At 37.0% G+C, this 27,611-nt stretch overlaps 3 protein-coding genes across 7 annotated transcripts in view; 2 read left to right on the top strand and 1 right to left on the bottom strand.

Annotated features, from left to right (window-relative positions):
* The first annotated feature begins 641 nt into the window (after nucleotides 1-641).
* Nucleotides 642-12,706, top strand: LOC106751842 (poly(A) polymerase type 3). Of its 3 annotated transcripts, XR_001375098.1 has the most exons (13): nucleotides 642-1,171; nucleotides 1,450-1,703; nucleotides 1,818-2,061; nucleotides 2,205-2,309; nucleotides 2,394-2,544; nucleotides 2,626-2,837; nucleotides 3,046-3,343; nucleotides 4,236-4,412; nucleotides 4,604-4,725; nucleotides 5,758-5,922; nucleotides 6,034-6,132; nucleotides 7,069-7,216; nucleotides 11,668-12,706. XR_001375098.1 is itself a non-coding variant. In XM_014633035.1 (12 exons), exons 2-12 carry the CDS (start codon nucleotides 1,498-1,500, stop codon nucleotides 7,120-7,122), a joined length of 1,833 nt encoding a protein of 610 aa, XP_014488521.1. In that variant the 5' UTR covers nucleotides 642-1,171; nucleotides 1,489-1,497; the 3' UTR covers nucleotides 7,123-12,706. The 3 variants fall into 3 exon arrangements, 2 of the variants coding, with proteins under 2 accessions (XP_014488521.1, XP_014488519.1); XM_014633035.1 differs by having other exon boundaries at nucleotides 1,489-1,703; nucleotides 7,069-12,706; XM_014633033.1 differs by having other exon boundaries at nucleotides 7,069-12,706.
* The window catches only part of LOC106751844 (odorant receptor 82a-like), a 45,374-nt gene continuing 26,075 nt past the window's right edge, over nucleotides 8,313-27,611 (bottom strand). The window contains exons 1-6 of one of the 3 annotated variants that reach the window (XM_014633038.1): nucleotides 15,897-16,353; nucleotides 14,945-15,230; nucleotides 14,305-14,404; nucleotides 13,551-13,664; nucleotides 13,309-13,464; nucleotides 8,313-13,169 (exon numbers count right to left, since the gene is read on the bottom strand). In XM_014633038.1, the coding sequence (XP_014488524.1) occupies nucleotides 13,119-13,169; nucleotides 13,309-13,464; nucleotides 13,551-13,664; nucleotides 14,305-14,404; nucleotides 14,945-15,230; nucleotides 15,897-16,353 (1,164 nt within the window). In that variant the 3' untranslated portion in view covers nucleotides 8,313-13,118. Of the gene's footprint in view, nucleotides 13,465-13,550; nucleotides 13,665-14,304; nucleotides 14,405-14,944; nucleotides 15,231-15,896; nucleotides 16,354-27,611 lie in introns of those variants that run through there. The other 2 variants (XM_014633039.1, XM_014633037.1) reach the window with 2 other exon arrangements.
* On the top strand, nucleotides 17,976-26,279 carry LOC106751830 (relaxin receptor 1). The gene is made up of 21 exons (XM_014633023.1): nucleotides 17,976-18,063; nucleotides 18,770-18,919; nucleotides 19,197-19,262; nucleotides 19,352-19,454; nucleotides 19,653-19,724; nucleotides 19,818-19,889; nucleotides 20,351-20,494; nucleotides 21,147-21,215; nucleotides 21,292-21,363; nucleotides 21,450-21,521; nucleotides 22,213-22,284; nucleotides 22,563-22,634; nucleotides 23,154-23,225; nucleotides 23,327-23,397; nucleotides 23,609-23,770; nucleotides 24,136-24,281; nucleotides 24,614-24,764; nucleotides 24,989-25,118; nucleotides 25,544-25,734; nucleotides 25,963-26,121; nucleotides 26,242-26,279. The coding sequence occupies exons 1-21, from the start codon at nucleotides 17,976-17,978 to the stop codon at nucleotides 26,277-26,279; spliced, it is 2,172 nt and encodes a 723-aa protein (XP_014488509.1).

Genomic DNA, 27,611 nt, shown 5'->3' with positions numbered 1-27,611 from the left:
ACCGGGATTTATCGATAAAAGAGAGTTCAGAATACAGGCCTAAGTTGACCATAGACATAATATATTAGACCGAACGTTTGCTTTTATTTGAGAAGTAGGGGTCGAGCTGGGAAGCGTGCCGACCAGCCGTGATTTGGTGTTTTCTAATATCGGCCAATCGGTGTAGCCCGTTCACTAGAGACATGGTCATCCCACCCGTCGAGGTGCACGTAAAAAAAGATGTACTCTGTTTCGTGTCCTTGCGTTCTCTCTCACTCGTGCGGACTATGCGCGTACTATGTGTTCTTTTTCATTCGCGCAGACACGCAACACAATGTGTTCTTTTCTATGCGCATTTCGACCTCTACCCCTCAACGCTCGATCTAGACCTATTATGTCTGTTAACCAATGAAATGACAAATATTCTAAAACCTGTATCAGATTACGGATTTGGATAAAAATCTGACCAATTAGAGCAAGTTTAACTCGCTCCGATTGGCTAAATCTCAATCCCGATCCACAGTGTGATACGGGTCTGACAAATTCGCGTACTTGTAATTTTCACCTCACGTTGAGAACCACAATACGTTCCACAGATGTCACTTTTACGTAACGGTAACGGCATTCCGCAGCTCTTCGAGTTTCGTACAGTCATAGACTGTTTCGAGCCAACGAGCCGTCGAGTAACGCCATGTTTATACTGTAGGTAGTTTGTCGCGCGGAGTGTTCAGTATTCGTGTCATCTATTATTTTTCGTGTAATAATATTTGCTTATTTACCTATGTAGTGTGACGCGATCAGTGTACGATTCGCGCGAACCACGCGTTCTATTCGATGCGACGGGTTACGCGGTCTCGCGACGGTGTCGTGCATGTGTCTCGTCCTGGTCGCGCGTAGACTAACTGCATCTTCTCACACGCAATCCACAGCTAGATGTTCACCTCGCTTCCGCAAAAATTGTTTACCAGTAGGCTCACGCGATTATAGGTATCTGTGCGATAGTACATGAATCGTGCTACTTATCCTAAAACCTAAAATTCGTCTTACGGCACTCGAATTGCGATCCAACGAACACACGCTATGCTACGATTAGCGTGAGCATCTGCGTGTTTTATAACCTGACAACACGATTGAGTTCTTCGTCCTGTGTATCTTTATCATGTCGCTGTATCTTTGACGAAACATTCAGGCGGTAAGATATTTAGACGTATCGTTATTCCTTTATCTTTCCCCTTTGTTGCTCGGTTTTAATCTCGACGCGCCAACCATTGTTTAGATCGAATCATCGTCAATAATTAAATGTATGTGTGCACAAAAATGGTGGAAATACACTTTACTGATAATAAATACCGTATCTTCTTATTCTTTCGAATATACTTGTTCTTAACTTACACAAGCTTTTTTATAGGATACCTTTCACTATCGCTTTTTTTCTATACTCGTATGAACCTGTAATAATGATATTTACAGCAAGGTGTTGTGTCTTTTGAAGCGTATACTTAATTAAAGGATATCAAGATGTGGCCGACACAAAGTAATAACTCTAATGCAAACTCGGCGTCAAATGAAAAGAACTTACGTACTTTGGGCATGACATCCGCTATCAGTATAGCTGAGCCCAAACCCCTTGATATTTCTAGAACCAACGAATTGAAAGAGGCCCTTAAACCCTACAATGTTTTTGAATCTGAAGAAGAGTTGAATCATAGGATGGAGATTTTAAGGTATGACTCATAAGTCATCCCAAAATATGTGTATTCTAACGTGCAACTAGCATTTTCTTTGTATTAGAATAACAACTACAATATACAATTGTCAAAATATATTTGTTGTTACAGTAAATTGAACACATTGGTTAAACAATGGATAAGGGAAACAAGTGTAGCCAGAAATATGCCACCTAATGTGGCTGAACAAGTTGGTGGTAAAATATACACATTTGGCTCGTACAGGCTAGGTGTGCATCACAAAGGTGCTGATATTGATGCACTGTGTGTTGTACCACGCCACATATATAGATCAGATTATTTTACATCCTTCTTTGAGTTATTGAAGGTGCAAGAGGAAGTTACAGATTTAAGAGTATGTAATTCAAAAACATGTAATACAAACAGCTATTATTTATTGAATATATATTTAAAGTTAGAAATAAAATGGTAATGTATATACATGTAGTGAAACTTCTAGCATAGTAACAAGTGTTAATAATATTTTTTGTATTGTAGGCAGTGGAAGAAGCCTTTGTACCAGTTATTAAGATGAATTTTGATGGTATAGAAATTGATATGTTGTTTGCAAAATTAACTCTTAAAGAAATTCCAGATTCAATGGTTAGTAATATATTTCATATTTGTATAAAAGTAATATTCTACGAGCGTCTTATGTCTTATGATAAATATTTAATAAATTTTCAGGATCTCAGGGATGACATGCTTCTCAAAAATCTTGATCAAAAGTGCGTCCGAAGTCTTAATGGTTGTAGAGTAACCGATGAAATATTGCGTTTAGTACCTAATATAGAAAATTTCAGACTAGCTCTTAGAGCAATAAAATTATGGGCGAAACGTAAGTTTACATGATAATAGCTCTCAGTAACAGCTAATATACGATGTGTATCTTTATCTTCATCTATATTTAATTTTTTAGGGCATGGCATATATAGTAATGTGTTAGGTTACCTTGGTGGTGTGTCCTGGGCGATGTTAGTCGCGCGAACATGTCAGCTTTATCCCAATGCTGTGGCTGCTACTTTAATAGAAAAATTTTTCCTCGTATTTTCTCAATGGAAGTGGCCTCAACCAGTACTTTTAAAACAACCTGATACTGTCAATCTAGGATACCCGGTTTGGGATCCGAGGGTAAGTTTTTGATATAGCTTATATTTAACAAATATTGCATATAACTTATAAAAAAATATAACGTTAACACGAATTGTCATATGTTAAGATATTTTATACAGATTTTTTTTATTTCTTATACTTTTCCTATGTTTATTTCAAAAATTTGTTTTTTAAGGCTCTTGAAAATCAATTTTACTACTTTATATCTTCATTCTTTGCACTTTAGGTTAATATATCTGATAGGTATCATTTGATGCCTATAATTACACCAGCGTATCCTCAACAAAATTCTACTTTCAACGTGTCCGTGTCGACGAGAACCATCATGCAAGAAGCGTTTGAGAACGGACTATCCATAACCGAGGAGATTATCATAGGCAAGGCGACATGGGACAAATTGTTCGAACCACCAAATTTCTTTAGCAAATATAAGCACTACATCGTATTATTAGCTAGAAGCTCAACCGCGGAAGATCAGCTGGAATGGTGTGGTCTCGTCGAATCGAAAATACGGCATTTGATAGGTAACAAACACATACATATTATCGCGTCACAAAAACATTTTACTTTCTAATACAAAGTTTAAATTAAATTTCTGTGTCTATTTGAGAAAACATACCGGGAGCAATGTATTATATCGAGAGTGAAAATCAAAATGTGAAATATTATGTAAAATACGTGTAATCCTGAAATCTATATAAATACAAATATGTTTAATTTATTCAACGATATAAAATATGATATTAAATTATAATATTTTTATTTTTTGATAGTATTCAAGGTGGTAATACAGTTATTGCCTTATCATGTATACATAATAAAATATGTAATTAATATGTTTATATTTCGTTCGTGACGTACAAGAATTATAATATTACGTTGAATTCGTTGAATTCGTTTTTTCTCCTCTTCTATATATTCTTATACTAGTGAGGATATTCTTGTTCTCTCTCCAAATTATTACAATACAGCTGATAAGAGCAAACCTATTATCAACATGCAACTTATAATTAATTTCTTCAAAAATTAATTATATTAATTAAATCTAGTGTACTTATTGCTTTCTTGATGTTTCCTATCTCACTGTACTATTTATTGTGCTGTGATAATAGATTGAAACAAGGTTTGATGTAAAAACATTATATTTACAGACCACCAAAGATACAGAAAGAATTTGAAATAAATCACAGTAATCTTTCCAAAGGATAAAGGGCAATTATATATAATTAATGTAAACTAGTCATTATTTTAGTCTTAGTTTTAATTTTTTAATGATAAAGTCGTAAATACGTATACATTTATTATTTTCATATTACGATTTACTATTGAACTTAACTATTGAAACATTAATAATAATCGAAATATACTAATAATCTGTTGATAACGAAATAACCTAATTATAACTCTTCACAACAGGTACACTGGAAAGAAATCCTCATATTACCTTGGCGCACGTAAATCCGGAAGCATTTCCACCATTGGATCCAGAACCGGATAAACATTGCTCTATGTGGTTCATTGGTCTATTATTCGCTAAAAGCGAGAATCTCAATATTGACCTCACATATGATATTAAATCCTTTGTAGAGACAAGTAAGTTTAAATCTAACTATAAGTTATAATTTATTATATGTTATATAATAGTTATAAATATATGACATATAAAACATGTATAAATTATTATAAATATATGCATGAATACATCGTTTTTACATAAGATGCAATAAGTACAGAATAATGCAACTATACATATTTATATATATATATATATATATTTACTGCAGTTGAAAGGCAAGCAGAACAAATAAACATGTTGAAAGAGGGCATGTGGATAGAGGCTAAACATGTAAAAAGGAAGGATCTGCATACTTACGTGTCACCAAGCTTGCTGAAAAAAGAACGAAAGGTAATGTTACATGTAGATTTTGTTAATATTGTATGTTAATACATTCACTACCAGAATTTATTTAGAGAACTCTTCACAGGCTATCTCGTGTTCAAACCATTTTTTTACATAATCGTGCAAGATAGACTTAGTTGAATGTGAATGTAGAAAAATTTGTCTACCATCACACATACGTGACGTCGGTCTCTTGTGAGAGATCATTGCGTCGCATATGTGATGCTGGTAACGAACGTATTAAATTTTAAACGTCATATTAATTTTAAAGTACCATTCTATTGCTTAATCAATTTTTATGATAGTAGGTGATAAACTTAGTTTCTGCCGCTCACAATTAGATGGCTCCAACTGCAAAAGTAGTAAGCTTTCACAGTTGAAGTTGATTGTCTTTCGAAGGTTAGATATATATCAGTAAAATTCAAACAAAAACAGAAATATTTTTTTATTTTAAATGAATCGTGATAAGTAGTTTTTTGGACATGTATTTCTTCACTACTTTGATCGGAAGAAAACTGCAGCTGAAGTGCATCGATTGATTTCTGAAAGTTATGGTGAACAAGTTCCATCAGAAAGAACATATAGCAGTTTCAACGATTCAAAAGTGGTGACTTAAGTGTGGAAGATAAAGAACGTTCCGGACAGTCGAAAAAGTTTGAGGACGCTGAATTGCATCATTGGATGAAAATCCAACTCAAACACTCGAAGGATCGTCAAAAGTGTTAAATGTTACTCCTATTGCTGTTTCTGAACGTTTACGCGCCGTGGGAAAAATCCAAAAGGAGAGAAAATGGCTGCTACATGAGTTATCCGAAAATGTCATCTCATGAAATAAATGCGTTTTTCAGGCAGAACATAGCGAAAACTAAGTTTAACACCTATATGTTATTGAAATATTCGAGAAATATTTTTTTTTGAAATATTTTTCTTCTTTTAACATTACGCAATAGAACATTGAAAATGATAAAATTTGCATTTCAAATTACTGTAGGATCAACTCTTTCATGCTACGATGGTTAAGTGTTGAAATATTTATAGGTTTCCGGTGGCGTGCATCGGAACGGCAGCATTGCTGGAAATGGGAATAGTGGCAGTGTATCACCCCGAAATCCAGGTGATACAACAAGCAGAAAGCGATTATCGGATCAAGGGATTGACACTTGTGGGAAGAAACGTGTGCGAGTCAATGACGTGGAAGAGCAAGTAGGTAGTGTATACTATAAAATGCGCTTCAAGAAGAAGGACATTTTATTCTGAATTCGTTGATGTAAAATTAAATACAAAGTATAACAATTGCGCGGTAATTCTTCATAGGTTGAGAACTCATCGATAGTAGTACAATCTTGCGGAGAAGATAGTAATTCCGGTTTCAACTTGGATGAGTACAAACAGAGCCTATCAACTACTAAAGATGTAAGAACTGAATATTTTATATATATATATATATATACACACATAAAATATATAAATATATATACATACACATACATATGCTTTTACATAGTAAAATATTAGTATGTCTGAAAATCAATTTGAACATTGCTCCGTATGTGGCAAAAATGATTAAAAATTTTAAAATAACATCTTTAGCTGTTAATTAACGTAAATACTTACCTAATACAGAAATCCTGTAGCTTATATGTGGCGAATGTATCAATGCTCCAATCAGAAAAAATTCAAGGAACGTTCTTAGTACGTTTTCAATTAAATTTCAAGACTTAAAAAGATACGTAAAGTTTACAGAAATATTTGTATATATCTTGGTTAGATTTTCCGTTAGATATGGTAAAACAAAATAGCACGCATTTATTGCATTCACATTTATCGTATTCATATTTATATCACATTTATATTTACGCAAGATATATATGTATAGTCTAGATTTTTTCTTTTTTTAACTTTAATTATTTTACTATATTTTTCCTTGATTTATTTTTTAATTAGCCCAACATTCTATATGTATAGTCAGCCGAAACGGTTGCAACACTTTTTGGTTAGAAGTTTCGCAACGAATCTCGTGTTCAATAAGGAAATGTATCTCCTGAGAATGAGTAAAAAACAAATTCTCTTATTGGACATGGGATGTGTTCCGAAACTTATAAAAAAATGTCTTGCAACTTTCCCGTGACTGACGAAAAATACAGAAAGCGTGATCGTGTCAGTCTTTATTAACGTTTTGAGGATCATCGCTATGTTATCGAGTTGCTTGTCGAGTTCGTCGTCGACTTTGGCATCCTGTTAGTGCATCTATCCGTCGAACTATTAACCCTTCTGTCTCTCCGTCGCACTTAAAAGTATTTGAAACACTTGATAATACAATTCATTCAGCCGTAACATCTGTCGTGACAGGAAGGACCTACTGGTGCGTCCACGGTAGCGCAGGAGGGATTCGTGTGCACTTGACCATTGCAAAATTACTATCTCACACCAATCCAGAGATGCTCCTCCGGGCCATCTAGACTGTAAACATTTCTCACGCAACCATCTACTGCCCACTGTAAGTCCTTCGTCTCGTTAATAAAAGCAAAACAACGTCACGCAATGGAGGAAGTTATTTCAGACGGAGTCAATCGAAAAACGACTGTGCGTGTGTGCGTGTGTGCGTATATTGAGTGCATATGGACACGCTATAAATAATAGTATTTGTAAGAACATCGACAGTCAATGGGAACAATTACCAGCCAAGAAGCTAACGCGATTGTGCCAGTGTCTGTGATGTCTTTTATATCACATTGGGGGTTGTATAATAGTCGTTGAGCCGCATAACCGAAGGAATTGCTGCCACCGGGAATTTTAAGTCTATTGTCGCTTAAAGAAAGAAAACAAATTAGTAACTATACTTTTTATATATTTCCTTTTGTACATACGTTGTTTACGATGCCTTTTTTATTGATAATTACTTGAACAAAGAACTTAAAGGAAAATGAGACGCGATAATACTTGATGTAACATAATTTTACATATCTTACACATGACGGACAAGAATAGTTTGGTCGAAAATTACACGTACGGGGACGTTCGTGCTCGCGAATGCCTCCGCGTGTTGCAAAAAAAAAGGAAAAAAAGTAAAAATATATTCTTATATAAAGTGCATTTCCGTTTTAATGCACGCAGCGAAATATGGTTCGAGAGTGTGTATTGTTTAGTTCTTAAGTAGCTCGTATACTTTATTACTCGTATTAATCACTCATCGTCGTGATCTGTCCCCTCCGGGACTCGCAAACAGTGCTGTATAACGTTAGCGTTTCAACACGCCCTGCTGTTTGCGCAAAATATAAACTATTATTTACGCGATACTTAATATTGATATTATTTGTAAGGATTAGGTGCAACCGTAATAATAACTACATTGCAACAATCAAGAATCACCGACACTGGCACGAATCGAGAGTGTGTTTCATTTGCGAAGTGCAACTCGGTGACAGATGAAACACCTCTAATTGGCCATTGACTATTTTGTTGCGTGATTATGTTGCGTAAAACAGTTTCGTACGGAGCCGCCTTTTAATTTCTGCTCGGGGACAAAGTTATAGCTTTAACGAACTAGAACGACTTTCGACGACTGAAACCACCACCTGTCACCAATCGGTGAGTTTTTTTTTTTTAGGTGTACAATTGCCCTTGCTCCCACGGCTCTGACCTTTAGTCGCGATTTCAATTACCTTTCTTGATATTACCGCCTCGATTCACGTGTTAAAGACATGTCCGCTATCGTAAGCTACAAGGTATTTGATGTTCACTCGGATGTTTTTAAAGAAGAAAACTTGCGAATATACTGCGTAATGTATGTAAAAGTCGGGCACTTGCAAAGTAAAACACTTACTAGGTCACACGCTTTTTTTCAGTTCGTCAAGTCTTTATTGAGAGATGCGTATATCGTCTCGCCTACGATTAATTTAGATGGGATTAGTTTTCACCAACCTGAGAGCGTTTTCGCAGGCAACACTACAGAAGTCGCGATTCGATGATGATTATCGTTGAAACGAATATAGTTTTGCACGACGCGCAATTTAACAGCTGCGTGTTGATCTTCAAGTGTGCGACATGAAACTTTCAGCCGCGTCCTAACGCTTTGTAAGTGCTGTGATTTCATGTACAGTGATTACAAATCATTCCGTTACTTATGTACATATTCGTAAGTGTGCTGAAACGACAAGCTGCTCCCTTTCATGTTCTCCATTTTGTCGAGTCATTTTATTTATTGATCAGCACCTGTATATCCTTACCGATGTAATTATCGGCACAGGTACATATCGCTGCACAGCAGCGCAAGATACAGGTCCCCGAGAATTTCGTATTTGCCCTCGTACACTTATAAACAGCAACGGTGCCTTGCTTCCGCGTCACTTTTTCGTAGATTCGCGATCACTTCACGTTCTAATCTACGACAAAAATATCTGTACATATATGGTAGCGTGCAAGGACTGGATGCGTCCGTGATTCGATCGTGAACTCTTACCTTTCACAAGTATCGACGTCAGCATGACGCGACAGTGACGCAACACCACTATGTTTTTTCTCAATAATTATTCGCGAAACTGAATTATTATTCCATGAAACCGGTAAAATGTCCGTAGATTTATTATGCAGTGATCGGCATTGTAAGTGTCCCACATAGATTTCATTAGTGTGAGGGGAGAAGGGGAAGAGAGGATTATATTCCTATAAACCTCTTTAATAATTATTTTCCCCCTCCCTTTATCTCTCTCGCGCGCACTCTTATATTTTCCATCAATAGTAAAAAACCGAAGTTTGATCCGAAACTCGCAGCTGAAATTTAATCTACAATTTGTGTGAAAATAACCATTTCGTTCCGAGCAAGAGACCATATATAAAACGAAATTATGTATTATCGTCTCATTTTTGTCTTCTCATACTTATACGCGAAGATATCATAACTTTAGAATAGCGTTCTTTTTTGTTCAGCCGCAGAACATCCTCCTGAAATCACATTTTATAAGAAAATATATTTGTTTTCCTTATCGCGAAACTTCAATATATACATACGTTGCAATACTTGCAGAAAAACATTTCCAAAATTATATATACCGTTTGTTATATCAGTCCGTAGATTTATTCGAGAATATTGTACAGAATGATTATATAAATAATGCAAAATGTGAGAAATTATTATACAAGTAATATAAGTAAGGCTCGAATTTCCATGAATATATCACGAAATGTATCGTATATTTTATTTCACAAACGTTTTAACATTTCTTAGAAAAGAAAAGGAAGAAAAATGTACTCAGTTTAAATTATTTTCCATTAAACATAATTTGGCAATTGTTGCTGGCAAGATACTCGTAACTTGCATAATTTCTTCTAACTTCTCGTCACACTGTTCTCAGGATTTGTTAGGATAAATATATTTCGTGTGAAACGCAAATATTTAGAAACAAAACTCACTATCGGAAAAGTCATTATTTTCGCACATACGTATAACTTCATCGTTATTTAAAAAAAATAGCACGTGTTGATATACAAGTTCCTTAAATTGATTATGCTTCTTAAATTGATGGCTGAGGATCTCTATTTGACGATAAGAAGAACGTGTCATGTTGACTGTCTCCGTAAACTTTGACATTTATCTATTTTGTTATTCGTTCTTTGGCTGCGTTCCGATATTCAGCCAGTATTAAAAATTCTGCCAGTATTAAAAATCTCTAGTAACATGAACTATAGATTTTCAATACTGACAGTGAATGTCGGAACGCAGCTTTTGTAATCAGTTTATATTGTACTGCATTTATACATATACATATAATTACAGAATTAACAAAAGTGGAAACGTATAATCTGTGTTTTTAGTATGGAATGATTAAATATCTCGCAGCGTATAAATCACTGTGCAATACTTTTTTTTGGGGGGGGGGGCATCTTTTAGTTAGGGAATGATATGGGTTAGTCGAGGACCTCGCAGGATGACATAATTTCGAATGACATTATGAGATAAAATGCATAAAATAAAATGTCAACGCTATTACGAAGAATACGTGTATATTTGTTTTGTAAAATAAGCGTTAACGTTTCTTAATACATTTTTCACTCGTACCGAGTGTTTGTGTTAAGCATGATCACTACATCGCCCGTGTCACTAAGATCGTTTTATATCGGGTGATCCTCGATCATCTTAAACAAATGCCATGACATTCGGATCTGCCGATTTCCTGAGATTTCGTTTCTTTCGTTTGCATGCAATAGTATATACATCTCTGCCACCTGTTAATCACATAAATCCTGTTAATCACATAAATTCCCAACGATATACAATACAGTCGATACACAAGAAAAATCGATTATTCACGAAAAACCAGACAAGTTATAATTTGCCAAAAGTTGAAATATGTTCATATACGATTTATATCTGTAATGTTATTACACATGCTTCTCCATACACATGTGTGTGTGTGTGTATATATATATAAATTCGTATATACATATTCAAATTGCCACATTCTTTAAATGAACATGTAATTTTCCGAGCTCCCTTTATATTTCTATGGAGCTCTGAAAATTCGTATTTCTCAACTTATTCGGTTTTTCGTGAAACTGTAATCGCCGTTTCCGTCGTGCATCGACTATACCGCTCATCATTTGCATAATAATAGGTTTTAAGCTTGGGAAATTGTACATTGCACACATACAACTGAAACGAGAATTGAATGCGAACGAGAATAAGAATGAGGATCGTTGTCCACGATCGTTAGCCGGGAATTGCCATCAGGGATCGCGAGCAGTGAACATCAATATTATCCTTGTATACGTCGAGCCTTATCGACGTTCCCTCTCGTTCAGCTTCGAGGCTGTGGCGTGTTCAATTCATAATTTCTCTCGGAAACAACCATAGACATGTCTGTAGCACATCCTCTGAATTTTCGCGTAGCCTCTTCCGTCCTGAAAACCACCACCGTTGGCTGACGTGGTTGTCGCGATTTCAATTTATAGGGCAAGGAACTAACGCGAAAACGGGCATACTATCTCATCTCCGCAATCTTATCCTTTTGTTGCGTATGAAGAGAAACACCGGAGGAGAGGAGGGGAGAGAAGGGGATACGAAACGGAGTGAGAGAGAGATGCGGTTTAAAGGAAAAACCGAGAGCGCGGAGAGAGATTTATCTCGTGAGAGAAGCACGTGATCCGCGCGCCCGGGAAAACCCGTAACGGATCGCTCAGGATCCCACGTCTTATATCACGGATGTCGAAACTTCGCTGTAAGAATTCTTGCAGATTTTACCGTATACACACGATGTGTCTCCTTCGTACCTCGAGCCTCCTGTACATAAATATTTATTCTGTTGCCGCGTCCGCATCGAGAGTTCCGGTCCTGAATTCGTCCCTTCGGGACAGACGCTTGGAATTTCACAGAAACGCCGAATCACGTTGGAACTTTCTCTGATCCTGCGATGAGAAATCAAGCGGGGAGATTAATACTCTCAATCGGCTGGAAACACGTGTGGGAAAAGCCCCATGTTATACGGGAACGATCGCGCGCGTGTCCTCGCGAATCGGTCTCGGCTGCTTGCTGAGATCGTAAGAGAGAGAGAGAGAAAGAGAGACACATTGCGAGCCGCATGAGTTTACGTTTGCACGCATCTCGGTCGTGCGTGACGTTTCTGCGAGCAGCCGATTCTCACGTTACGTCCACGAGAGACGTACCCTTCGATCGCTGATCAACAACCGCGATTTCTCCCCGGGCGTGCGATTCTGCGACTTTCCGGACATTTCTGCGAATGTTCCCCCCGAAGAAATGCGAAAAACGCGTCGCGAGTATCGTTGTTTGGCGTTTCGCGTGCATGCCGCTCGACCGGCAGAATCGAAGACGAATTGTTGTAATACGCGCGCGCGCGCAACAATCACCGATCGACGCCGCTCGCACTCTCGCAACCGGCAATAGGCATAAAAGGCAAGGACACGTTATGATTTGTATCATTCAACAGATGTACACTCTCTGTATCTTTTCTGAATAAACAGAAATAAATTTTTCTTTTCCACGTCTCCTCCAGCCAAAATCTGCGCGATGTCGCGTCGCGCTTCAGAGCGAGGCGAAATTTCAGCGCGTGTTGTCTCAGTGAATTGTCTCGAATTCAATTCGTCTCGCTCTGTCGTGATCGACAAATTTTCTTTCTTCTGCGCCCGTCTGTCCGCCTGTCCATCATCCTTCACATCGAATGTAACTGAACATTGCGATCTGCGGTCAATTGCGGTGTAAGGTTAATCTTTGTTATTCAGTTGATATTTTCCGCTTGAATGACAGTTTTATAATCGGCCTTATCGATCATCACTTTACACGTTACACAAAAATAATTGTTTTTATCGTTCAAAAAATAAGTATCTCGTGAACTTCCACGTGTCGGGTAAGTTAAAATCTATCGTCATTTGTTATTCAGTCCGCTGATCTATGTAATGGTTCTCAACACCGACAGATACGCCATGGACGCCTTCATGATCTGTAAAGAAAAAATGCGTTGTATCCTCGGCCATTCCAATTGATTTGCGATCGAGCGAATGAGAAATATAAAAGGCTCGCGTAAAGTATCCGTGGCTGTCCTGCCTCAAGATCATTCCGTAAAGAATCGTCAAATTTACCGTGCCGAATGTTTCCAGGGAAAAGATATAAAACTTTCCGGCCGTTAAACATAACGGCTTTCGTGATCGAGCAATGCATATCATTAGAAGACGCACGGACTCAATTGGCAATTCGTGCCAGTTTGTGGAGTAACACGCCCAATCCAATGCCACGCTCTGAAGTAAAATATCTCCGTTAATACGATGTTCAATATTAGACGGAATAAAGGTAGGCAGACGTAAAAACGTGTTGTTTTTTTCACCTCGCTAATCAAACATTCTCCCAGGAAACAATAGCAGAACGCCAACAATACTACTGCTGCCGAGTAAATCATGAAATGAATGATTTCATTCAATCCTTTGCCGCTTTCCACGTTCTAAAATATCGTAATTGCTAAAAGTTATGAGAATCTAATAGAAAGCAAATATCAAAAGCTCATGTCCAAATAGCGCACAACAGTGTGAATAAAAGTTTATAGAGAATTTATCTTAACGAATGTTTATATAAGTATATAGAACAAAATAAATATCTAGAGAACTCCGGATATTCCTGAAGAATTAATCGCAATTAAATTCGCCTTCAAGTATTCTTCAAAAATTCATTATAACAAATATTTTCATGATCCAGCGCTTCGAATACTTTGAAATTCACGAGGAATTACGAGTGGTTTTGTTTGTTACTATTATTTTCTGTGGTTGAATCCAGTAGATATTTATGTTTACTTTCAGTGCTTTGTGTGTGCATTATTATAATTAATTTCCTGGATCATTTTTACAGTATTTTTCGATGAATTCCCAAAGTATCACAACTCGGGAAAGGAAAGAAACTTCAGGAATATTTTTAGAATTCGCAGTGCTATCTTGGTATAACTTATGTTTACTCATTATTCGTAACGTTTACGACGGAAAAACGCAGTCACGCGATCGCAAACAGAAAATTCTTAGTGATTTAATGTTAATTAAATTATTTTATTATCAATCATATTAAATCGAAACGGTTTATTAAATCAACATCACCATAAGAAGTTGATACGCCACAATGCAGAGGGAAAATATCAGACCCATCGTCTGCACGAACATAAGCGAACTAAACGTATCCGCCAGGATGCTCGCTAATCTGCAAGAAATTACATACCAACTCAGTTTCATGTATTTCCATTTGTCTCGTGTATAATTTTGAAGATTCGGAAAAGCTGTTTTTTTTTTTCAATTTTTCCAATTTCTTTTTGATTTCTTGTCTTCTTTACGGAAAACAGTAAATGTTGCAGATTTTAACCGCACTATGAGAGAATTATAGTTGTTTTCAGTGCCAATAATATCCTTTTATTATTTTAACTACGAAGATAATCAAGAGAACTATTTTTCTAGTATCAGTGATGATAACCTTAAGTGTATGTTGCTGTTACTATTTTAAAATAAATGTGGTTAAAATAACAAAAGGATATGGTGCCGAAAATAACAATAATTTTCCTTCAGTGTAAACACATGTGAATTTTTGTGAAAAAGTCCACGGAAAAAATAGAAAAAACTGCTTTCGAGATTATAATTTCGTGAAATTTAAAGTAAAACGAAAAAGGTGGATCGTGTTCGGGGACTAACGATATGATGCGTGCACGTAAAAAGAAAGCGTCTTTAATTATCTTGGTGGACGTCTCACCGCAAGAGCTCCGCGTGACGCACCATGAGAACCTTCATCTCGTAATGATACTTGAGGGATCGCGGATCGGTATTTTTCACATGATGACCGAGAATTGACAGCTGACCGCACAAATAAAACGTCAGGGAAACCAGAAGACTGTCCGCTGCGGTCGCGCCGATCGTCAGGAGCGTGCTGGATGGCATTAAAATCGCGCAAAATAGCGCGTACGAGCGCATCTCCGATATCTCGTAGACGAGATTTACGCGAGCAGGCAGCTCGTACGGAAGAGTGCAGTTGCCGGAACCTGTCAGGGAATCCATAGCGTTCTCCGTTAACCGCGGGATAACGTTGAATCGTAAACCGTTGGGGAGAACTTTAGCATTACGGGAGATTAAGATATTCGCACGAATATACTGTACATTATTTATCTGTGTATATAATCGTGTAATAATTAATTTACTGAAATAATTATACGATCACTAATTTTACAGGATATACTGATCATTTATTTATTTATTCGCAGGATTGGGTAATCTAACTTCTTTTTTAAGTTAAGTTTAGTTAGAAGCTAATGGCCTGTAGAATTAATTTAGTTAAGTTAAAAGTAATCGAAATAAAAAATAGTTTAGGAGAAGAATACCTAAATTAGTTTTATATATATATAGTCTCGCGTAACTAATCTCTAACTTCTAATTTAAATTACTTTATCTAACTCTGTTTATTTGTTATTCATGTGAAAAACGCTTAAATTTGTGTAATATTGTTGCTCCTTCGCCAGCAATTCACATGTTGAATATTTTTGACTCTGTATCGAACGAGATGTGAGGGAATTTTCTATACAAATTTTAAGGCTCCTGATTGCTCGCTGCAATCTCTCGCTTCTGATTTCGCTTCGTTAAACAAGGACAGTTGCAGCGAGGGAGCATTAAGTCGGCATACACATACTTTATAATTTCTTTGATTTACTCACTTGATAGAATGCAGCTGAGAATTGGTATTGTGTAATATAACGTAGGAACAAAGAACAATGACGTAGCGGACGATGTGGCGAATAACGTCGACGCCACGTTATACCAAATCACTTTGCACTTCTCAGCGGGGCTTTGATAAAGTCCCTCCCCGACGTTTTTCCTCACAGCTTCCAATACGGAGGACAGTTGGTTCATCTTCCATCGGAACATCAGATTCTTCAGCACGATCAGCACGCTCGGGAAGGAAAAAGTGATGTTCCTCATGATCCTCTCGGCATCGTGCATATTTTGTAGCAGATTCACGATCAACAACGCTGTAACACATATGATGTACGTGGCGAAGAAGAAAAATTTTAAATTGTCGTGACTCTCCGGCCAGAGGCCGAGTATCGAGAGCAACAGCTTGCTCCACGATAGCACTTGCTCGTCATAAAACGTTTCTAGACGCAACCGCATGACCTTTCTTCAAGGCGTTTCGGCTTTCGGGTTTCGGTGGAGTTCGAACAAAAATCGCTCGGGTAAAAATTCTCTTTTCAACTTTACACCTTCGGCTTTGAATACCACCTGCGACCAGATAAACACCTTTATCTGGTGTGCCTTTCACATTCTCGAATTACAGTTCTTATCGAACGTTTCCAGCGTGCATACACGCGAACGGACGAAACTTGTGGAAAAAATGAAGAGGCAAAAATTAAAGCACTTCATAGCGCAACGATCGTCTACGATTGGAATAACGAAGCAGCGAAATTTGACGCGAAAGGAAAACTTCTCCACCACTCGTGATGGGTTCCAAATCGATATCGTTTTTTTTATTAATGCATAATCACACGTTCCCATGGTGGTACTCGCGTGAGATATCGTGTGAAATTTCGCCAGCGGTGCGAATAGCACACGCGAGCATGTGAATAATCTCGTACGGTGCAGGTAAATCTGCATGTCTCATGAGCTGCATTATGTCGTATTTCAAGCGCGCGAGGTGCTTTTGACCTCAGGTGATAATATTTCCACCTCGATTGCACTTCAGCGACGAAGAATATTGGTTCTTCGCCAGAGAGCGATACGCGTCTCCCTCTTTTTAAAAAGTGAAAAAAGAAAAGTCTCTTAAAAGTTACAGTACGAAAAATCGAAATTATTTGGATAAGAGTGCATGAATCGTAGATTTACCGCGCATAATTGGTTTAACGTTGTTCGAAAGTTATGAATTTCTCCCTTCGAGTAAAAAAATCATATATTTCTCTTCGTGTTTTCTTCAAAGAAAAAAAAATGTTATAAACATCGAAGGTTAAACAACGTTTATAACTAAAAGTAGAGGTCTGAAATAAAGCAAAATATTATTCTCCGATTTTTTTCATTTATACATAGTGAGAGAAGTGGTTCTGTCCACAAATGACCTAAGAATCATACAGTATTAGCGAAAAATAACGAATCATACGGAGGGTTAAAGAAATTTTGACGTCTGATCTCCTAGCCTCCACTAAAATTTTGGCGATTTTGATTTTTGTGTTAAGAAAGAAGCCTCTTAAAGACAACAGTACAAAACGAAATTGGATACAAGATAAATTGTAGATTTATCGTATATAATTGGTTTAACGTTTTCTTTCATTTTAAAGAAATTTTAACCTCTGATCACCTAACTCCCGACTAGAAATTTTATAACAATTTTGCGTCAGGAAAAAACCCCTTAAAGGTAACAATCCAAAAATCAGAATCGCTTGGATAGAGCGCATAAGTCGCAATTTATTCATAGATTACGCGGTAAATTTTTTCTATTAGCATTGCTACATTGTTTATTCAATGCAGCAATGCGAGTAATCAAGAGGTTCGAAGAAATACGTACGAACACGAAAGCTCTTCCAGGGTCAACGAAGAGCGCGTGTGCGACACGTTAGAGCTTTACATCGAGCAGACGGATGCAACTGGTGTCATACAGTTAGTGTCCCGTGTGCTAACCACTTGCACACCGCATCCCGCTCGTATAAAAATTCCGAGATATATAATAGTTATTCGAAGAGTTAAGAATTTATTAAAGAGTTTTGACTAAATTTTCCAGTCATAATAAACAGAAATATCAAGGCATCATGAGATACAAATACATCGTTCTTGTGGGTGCATCACTATTTACAACGCTCTGTCTACTTTCTGGACTCATGTACTACTTCAGTCAAGGTACGATTGAAATAGCAGGTCGTTTTAAATGGGTGCGCGTGTGTATTTTACTATTGATTTTATTTTCATTGTTCCGCAAAAAATTTCAATAAATCTTACCGAGTATTGCGTTTTTAGTATAATATTTCGACTATATGTTATAACAAGAATCACAAAGGATGCTGAGGTTTAAGTTGATGGGTAGATGATTATCGAAATTATAAAAGTAAAATTTTCTCAATCGCATAAAATGTTTTTGATAGCAGTAATTAGAATCCTGAAGATATACAAATTTATGAGATTGTGAAATGGATTTTTGCCGTGTTTACCGTCAAATTCAGACAAAGGCGTTGTGTTAAGACGAAAAATTGTTGTATACAATATCTTTTACTCGAGAGTCTAAGTGATTGAGTATCGTCAAACATATAGGCTACTTGAGTGGCTATTTTCTATTCCACAGCACGTACGCGTCGCTCTTACCAGATAAAAATGCGTCCTTCAATTTGTAACATATATAGCTATTAGATAATTACTACTTCTACAGTGAGAAAACATTGAAAAATACTCTCAGTAATCATCGTTTTCGTACAAGTCATTATACGCGATATATTAACTGTTTTATGTATAAATTTCACAAAATGACTATATAACTTTGTAGTAATTAACAAAAAAAGATAATACCAAGTATATTGGCAAGTTTTCTGAAACATTTTCGCATGCGTTTCAGACAAGTGTCCTGTTGGTACATTCCTTTGTTACAACAGCAGCACATGCATGCCGCAACACAGCTGGTGCAATGGCATATTGGACTGTCCATTTAGCGACGATGAATCCATGGAAAATTGCTGTGTGTTTCAGATTTTTACTGCACTGTGTGGTTAACACATTTCCCGCTGATTCATCATAATTATTATTTTACATTATGTTTTCAAAATATTGGCAGATCAGATAGATTTTCTGCAAAGAATTCTAATATTTATTACTTCAGAAATGTTTATTATCAGTAGTAGACATTTTTGGTCGCAAATATTCACATTATCCTATTAAGTCACCTGTTTTAAAACTCGTTAAATTTAAAACAAAACATCCGAATTCCCCATATTTTTAAAAATAGTTTTTCAATTCCAATTTTAAACGATAATTTTACTACGCAGTTGACATGCACGGAACCTGGGATTGGTTTAAAAAAGATAGAGATTGGGGAGACTTTGAAAATTGCGGTAATATATTGACGAATATATTAAGAAAAATATACATGCATCTGCACTTTGTGAGGTTCATACGAAATTTCATTTATTTTTCTCTACAGACACAATTGGCGCACCCGCCAGTTGCATCTACGACGAATGTCATGTGACTTGCACAAATTATACTGACGTACCTCAGGATTTATCATCGAATGTTACAGCAATGTATGTTCTATAAATTATATTTTTGCAATAACATTACATTATATAAGATTTTGTTTAAATAAAAATGATAAAAAATATTTGCAGCTCTACTAATAAGTTCAATTAAACCGCAGGTGTCAATCAACTCAAATCAATTATATCTCATTTTTTATGTCGCCGTTATTAATAATTAATAATATTAACACGAGACTTTTGCAGATTTTTAACCGAAAATTCACTCACGCGTTTGTCTCGTAATGTGTTATCGAGATATTCGGAAATACGTTTATTGTAAGTTATCCATGTGCAATGTCTTTTTTATGTAGCTTATGCAAGGGAGGAGCAATTCGTGAATGTTACAGAGAGCGTTTTTTATAATTTTAGATATCTCGATAATAACGATATAATCGAGTTGGAAAAAGGAGCGTTTTTTCATCAAAGTGAGTTAATTTGGTTGTAAGTACTTGCACACTCTATATAACTGACACAAAATATATATATATTTTTTTTTGTTCATATTTTAATTAAAATTATTAAACTAAAGCTTATCAGACTACTAAAGATTCACCCTTAGATATAGTAAATATTTTCGTAACGCAAATTCAATGATTAGATTATTATATCTTTCTTTAGTTTGTCTGCAACTTGAATATTGCATGGTTATTTAATATTTACGAGTAACACGTCTCAAAATATGTCCTAAAACAAATCAAGTGCGCTGTTCATAGAAATGTAGATCTTTTTTATCCTCATCGTTACTTTACTTTTTACTTTATGTACTTTTGCTTCTATTATTCTCTGTTATTTGTATAAAAGAGGAAATTTTTCCCGCGTTTATGCTATAAATAAATAAGTAATAGATAAATAAAATTCTTGAAAAGAAATAACTAAGCTGGAACATTCGTTTGCGTGTACAGAATTCTCGATAGTAATAGAATCAACGAAATACAGCCTGGACATCTAACGGGACTGGATAAATTGGAGACCCTGAGACTGGACCAAAACGAGATTGCGATAGCGGATTTTTCCGACCTCGAGAACAGCACCGCTATATATTTGATGTAAATCATCACAGTACAAAAGACTATCTAAGATTATTTAGAACGCAATAGCCAATCTCGATCGCGATATTGAGTTTCCAACGTGTCTTACGAAATAAAAATTCGTTTTTCTTATTTAACGCGTTATATACGGACTTTCTAACGCTAAAATTATTTGACGTTATCACTGGAAAGCTTGCATTCTGCTCCATTTATCTACACCGCTGTCTGTATTTTTTTATTATGTTCAAGACCATAATTTGTAAGAGTGAAATCTTAAAGTTGGCTATTAGCCTTTGAGTAATCTAATGTATACGATAAGTACGTGGGCTATTTGGCATAATCAATGTATCGGTCCGAGCAGAACATCGTTGTGAAAATATAGATCCGTTTGCAAATTACTTCCTCGACACGCACAGCAAGATCATGATAACTTTGGAGAGAGAGGACAGTGAGTAATACGTATAAATCTTAAACGGCAATTAGATGAAATCGCGCAGAGAATTCTAAGTAATTATCCATATATTGCACCGTTCGGGAGAAGGGAAATGTTCACACCAGCGAAACCGGTACAGATGTGTACGGCACGTGTATTTTAACACTCGCTGCCTTCATTTAGGGTAATTACCGAAGATTATTTCTACCTTGCTGCGTTTCTTTTATTTGCAAATAGAAACTTGAAGGATAATATGTTGACGACGTCCACTTTGAAGCTCCCACGATTGCCGACGCTGACGGAAATGTAAGTCTATTACGTTTATCTCGAAAACATGAGATGTACACGTGCGCGTTCTCGATTTTCCAAAGTAGCGTTTCAGAATACTGGACGGGAATCGCTTCGAGTCGATAACGGAAGATCTGTTCGCCGGATGCCCCGCTTTGAAATCACTGTACGTACGTAAGTAGATTACGGAAGCGATTACTGTCATTGTTAATAAGATTCATGCGAGCCACTAACGGAGCAACGATGATTCAGGAGTATGGAGGACAATAGCGTGAGCAACGTCGACGAACGCGCGTTCCGAAATCTGCGGCAACTTGTCGAACTGTAAGTTTGCAAGTATTAACAATAATCCACGTCAATATATGTCCGAACATTGCATCCTCCCATACACACATTAATATTGATGATATTAGCATTGAATAGTATTGAATTAGTATTAAATATTAAATCATTAGAAGATCTATGTTTTGACTTTTAGCCGATATCCAGTAAGTAGGAAACATTAAATCAATCTTTTGAAACATCGGCTTTATGCGGATTTTATAAGCAACTTGATAAACATCTCGATTTTATAAATGTTCTTAAACCATTACTTGGTAATATAATATTCCTAAATACGAAAATCATAGTGTAGACGTGTTTTAATATCTTAGTCACACGAATATTGTTAATAATGACGCAGTACGCAACATTAAAAAAAACTATACATTTGAAAACGTTACATGTTATGCATTATCATTGCAATAACATTGTGTAAATAATTTCTTGCTCACTGGCTACTATTTCTTTCTTTAATAATAAATCTATCCTAACGGTATCCGCTGCCTTTTATTCTAAATCGTCGATTACAGTGATACCGAGTTGCATCCCGATTGCCGGTGCATTAGCATGGCGTCGAGGTGCGCGATCGATTTCAATCAACGGCGAACTCCGCCGCGTCTAATGAATCATAGTGCGGACCGAACAGCGCGGCGATCGAAGAGCGTTATTATAATAATGTACAATCTCCTTTCAGTAACTTGGCCTACAACGAGATAGTGACATTACCGCCGGACGTGTTCCAACCTGTGAATAATCTGTCGAAGCTGTAAGTGCGCAAACTTAACCGTAGCCGTAGCACAATTCCCGAGGGTAATCAGCTTTACCGTTGAGTGCTTGAGCTACACGTATACGTGCTTCGGGCCCGCATTCGCCAGCGCTTACCGCTGAGTATCCGTTCGCGAAAGTGAACTACGGAAACGTCACGTACAGCCGCGACCGGTTTTAATTATAATTTAATGCATGCACGCACGTAAACCGGAATCCGCATAAACGGACAAATCAAATCGCTCTAGCAAAGAGCCTGATATAATCACGTTCTTGCAGGCTAATCGGTCACAATCCCGTCGCCGAATTACCGACGACACTCTTCAACTCGCTGAATAATCTCCGTTCCCTGTAAGTTGCATCTTTTTGTCTCGTTCGAAGAAAACCCATAGCTATCTGGCTATTTATATAGGTATTTTTTTTCTCCTTGCCTTTATTTAGCAGGGTACTCCGCGATATGTGAGAATAGTAGCGAAGCAAAGTGAAACTGGCCGCCAATTTCGTTTTATGGCAGTATCTTTATGTGCTTGATCAGCCAATTGTCTTATTTCTGATTAAAATAGTAGTAGAGCATAAAATAAATTTCTCAAAAATTCGTTGAAATTTGTAGTATATATAGATTTAAATATGACCTGATTACTGGCATAATTAGAAATCAGCGATTGACTATTCGAAGCTGAGATATTCTCAACTGAAAATAAAACCTTTTATATGTATTTCATGAAGTTAATATCCTTTTCATTTCTATTTTTAAGTTCTTCGTAGCCTCCTTGATACGCCACTGAAAATACGGCATTTAGCGCTACTATTACCTTAATATGGTAGACTGACCGATTAGTTTTCCAATTATGTAATTACATTGAATTTCAGGGGCGTCGAAGACATAAACATGGAGAACATGAACAAGGATGTGTTCCTCATATTACCAAGCCTTGATTTTGTGTACGTTTTTCTGTTACTTGAAGCGTGCGTTGGCTCGTGGAAAACAAAGACGAATTAAAGCATATTATTAACAAATGGAATTAAATACATTTAAATTTCAGGTATTTCAAAAAATTCCACTACTGCATGGCTTACGCACCAAAGGTACAGAAATGCAGACCTATTAGCGATGGTAAGGTCGTGTGTGTGTAATAAATTTGAATTGATAATTTAATTGATAATAATTGAAAGTTCTTAAATTATTAACGTTGTTTATTGCTGAAATTCATTGCTGAAACAACGGTAACAAAAGTTACGTTTAAAACGAAAAATAATATATTTCTATCTTTCTCTTTCTCCGCCCTCTTCTCCTTTTTTCTTCCTATCTTCCTCTTTTCCTCAAGGTGTGTCATCGATGTCTCATTTGCTGGACAAACCTATGTTAAGGGCAGCCGTTTGGAGTATCTCTTGTGTCACCTGTGTTGGTAATAGTCTCGTTCTTTGGGGAAGATTCATCGCCAAGGACGAGAATCGTGTTCTAAGTATCATCATCCGAAATCTCGCGGGTAATTACACAAAGTCTCTAATAACATCTTTAAGTTTCAGAAAGGTGAGACGCGAAGCTAAAAGATAATTTTCCGATCTCAATGTTCGTTGAATACAGAATTTTTCACAGAAATCTGAAGGGTTCAGCGAATCGCCCGGTGTAGCTTCATATCACACGGTATCACACACGTAAAACCGTTATACACGAGATAACGACAGCATAAATAATCCGTATTGAAATGATTCGTGGTACGCACGAATCACGAAGTGCACGCGAGTTATCATCGTTGCGGTTCACAACAAAGCGCAACGATGATCGATCGTGTATATTAATGTTAGACTCGCTATAAATCACAAGGCGGTAAGTCACGTAATCCTTTTACAGTGTCCGACATGTTGATGGGAATATATCTCTTCATAATCGCCATAGAAGATGCGAAGTTCCGCGATAACTACAAAGAGGAAGCGAGGGCATGGATGTCCTCATGGTCCTGCACGTTTCTAGGAGCGTTAGCGATGACGTCATCCGAGGTATGCGCATTAACACCTCGCTGGACCGCACAATTTTCAATTCGCAACGTGCAATTATTGTTCAACGGTACTGTTTGTTACAACCGCACTACTATTCAGCGAGATCTACGAAATGATTCTGCATTTTCGCCCCTGCTGATAACCGTATCGTCTTTTCGCAAGGACTTTAATAAGCCGCTAAAATACTCAATTGATTAGCTTCGCAATATTTTACAATTTCGTTCTCTGAATGTGTTATGAAACATTAAGCTCAACTTAATATTCAAGAAATCGGACGTCACGAAATTATGCCACGGAAGTAAGATAAATAATCTCTTAAATTGATCGCCAAGGTTTCCGTGCTCATCCTGTCATTCATGTCCGTGGAGCGATTCATTCTGATCGCAGCTCCTTTAAAATGTCATCGTGCCATGACATCCCAAGCCGCATCCTTGTCGATGATCGTCATCTGGGTTATTGGACTTATCCTCGCCGTTGTGCCAGGTCTGTTTTCGTCAGAGAATAATGTTTTTTATTTCAAACGAATTTTCGAACGAATATGATCGAGTAAACCGTCAATTATTTTAGTTATATCAAAACGTTATAGTATGTTTGAATCGACAATTGCATCATTTTGCGGAAAGATCGAGTTCCCCGAGAAAGAAAAAAAATTGTCCGTAATTCCCGACTTCCTGACGATCAATTTGTTGTCTTTTCCGAATCGAAAGTCATCCACTGGAGGAGCAGCACGAGGTTCTATGGTGTCAACGGAATGTGTTTTCCTCTGCACATCGACGACCCGTACTTGATAGGCTGGGAATACTCGGCCTTTATCTTTCTAGGACTTAATCTCCTCGGGTAAATTGCGCATTATTAGGATGGCCTTGTAATCAGACATTACGCAATATGGAATCAACTGACGTTTATCCAATATAAAAGATATTATAAATCGTGGTTCAACGGTCATTTAACGTTATCATTACATACCTCGGTGTAACGATTCGGGACACACGATTTTATCCGCGACTCTTTTAAAGAAAAACGTACCTGTAAGAGCAATTTTTGGGGTCCCCTTTGTACCGCATAATTACATCCAATCATCGACATTGGAATTTTCAAATAAACTCAATCGCACGGTAATAATATCGGTCCGTTTTAATAGAAAAAAATGTAATCAACGTGCGCCACAGGCTCGATCTGAGTTCTCATTTCGCGATTACCCCGATATTTTATAGAGGAGAGAGAGAGAACCTTCGCAAAGCTATCGTTGCATTCATTTGCAGATTGATGATTATCGGTTACGTTTACGCTGGCATGTTCGCGAGCATCTGGAGAACGCGCCACGCTACGCCGTTGTCGGCCGGCGATTCTGAGTTCGCCCTGAGGTTCTTCCTAATCGTGTTGACAGACGCGGCATGTTGGGCACCGATTATAGCGTTGAAGATCCTCGCCATGATGAAGTATCCTGTGCCACGTAAGCAGAAACCCCGATGCGGGGATCTACGCGTCCTCACCTACTCGCTTCGTTCGCAATGTCGTCTCGATTAATAGTCGTTAATATATATATAATCGCGCAAATTAGAGGAATCTCCTTTGAAAAAAAAAAGAAAAAAAGAATAAAATGTCAATACGAAACGAGTCCGATTGATTTAATAGCTCGATAGCTTGAAATTTGAATAATGACCGAATAAATAATTTGCAGCTGATTTACACGCTTGGATAGTAGTCTTTGTTCTGCCGGTGAATAGCGCGATCAACCCGCTCCTGTACACTTTTACCACGCCAAAATTTCGTGAAAGATTCAGCAACGGTTGTTGCGGGAAAGCGCTCAACTATGTATCGAGGAAATATCCCAGCCAAGGTTCGTAACGCTCACTTTTCATGTATTCCCAAACTGCAGTAGATTTGGATCGTTGAGTAGATGCAAGTAGGAAATCGGAGAGTATTTTCATATAAACGAACAAAGCGGAATTTGTTTCAGGGTACTTGCCCGTAAGATCGAATAGAAAATTTCGGTGATAACAGAGATAGTCGTCTGGACGAGACTCGTATAACTGATATATAGATTGCATGGCAATCGGATGCATAAATATGTATTACAATGTAAATAAGTTTCTATATATATAGGAAGTTCGGCAACTTTAAATAACTCTCATGTGAAACTATTATTCAAACGGAATTTTGATAAAAGAAAAGTTGCTTCGTTTGGTACCGAGAATCTCCCGGTGTACTCCGCAAGCGATTATTTTAGGACACCCTGTATATAGGAATAATTGCTTGAATTTCCTGGCGAGCCGAGGCAACTCATTCGCGTTACCTTTATCGCAGATTCACGGGAACCGTCTGCTACGGTTACTAATAAAAACGTGGTACTATCATTGGCCATTTGGACCAACTGCGACGGCGACAGGAAGAAAACGCCGCCGTCGTTTCATTGACCTTAGCGACGAAAGAATTCTACCTGAAAAGCGGGACGCTGAAATTTCGTAAACTCATCTATTAAAAAGAGTTATGTCGCACTTCTCTCTGTTAAATGTTACACGAATCGCTCATGGCGATATTCGTGCATCGTGGAGCCAGGAATAGATGGCTGTTACAAATGAACTATAAATCTATGTGACATGTTTATTAAGCGTCAATAATAACTGAACAGCTTCGAATTAGCGATAGTAAAATTCGATCGATAATCGTTAGGGTAGAAAATCTCCCTCGTTGTAAAAATCGTATTCTTGTGTGATGATTTTAAATTATGAGCACAAGCAAACATGCACTGTCTGAAAAGCTTGTTCGCGGCATAACGCAGAAAATGACGTTGCTCCGCTTAATTGTCATAGAAGAAAGTTACAGAAACCGTTTACGCCTATTCCGCACAAAACCTGTCCTGCAAAATGCCATGCATATTTGTATTTTGCGTGAATTATTATCAAGATAATATATTGATGTATAAAAATTGTGATTGATACTCTCTCTCTCTCCCTCACACACAAACAGTTTAAATAACTATATTATTTGGTTTATTATTATTTACAGCGCTGACATCCAATCACCGGAACAAAAAAGTTAAATAACGATCGGTTTTTGGTAGAAGAGGTGACAAAAAGTGATATCTCAGACATCGAAATAATGAACAAAAGTGACAATTTCTGTCATCTGTCCTGAGAGTAATTAAGGCTATTTGAGCAAAAAAGTAACACCTACTCTTACCTTCCCAGGTTTACTTTGAATAATTTCACATGTAGCTTCTTTCATAGAACGGTTTGAAAATTCATAACAAAGAGAGATCAAGAACATAAACAAGTATGCTTTCAAACCAGTTTTATTAAGAGAGACGACAAAAATATATATAAAACA

Source organism: Dinoponera quadriceps, unplaced genomic scaffold (assembly GCF_001313825.1).
Source record: "Dinoponera quadriceps isolate SergipeBrazil2010 unplaced genomic scaffold, ASM131382v1 scaffold316, whole genome shotgun sequence".
NCBI lineage: Eukaryota > Metazoa > Arthropoda > Insecta > Hymenoptera > Formicidae > Dinoponera > Dinoponera quadriceps.
This window is presented reverse-complemented; position numbering and strand designations above follow the sequence as displayed.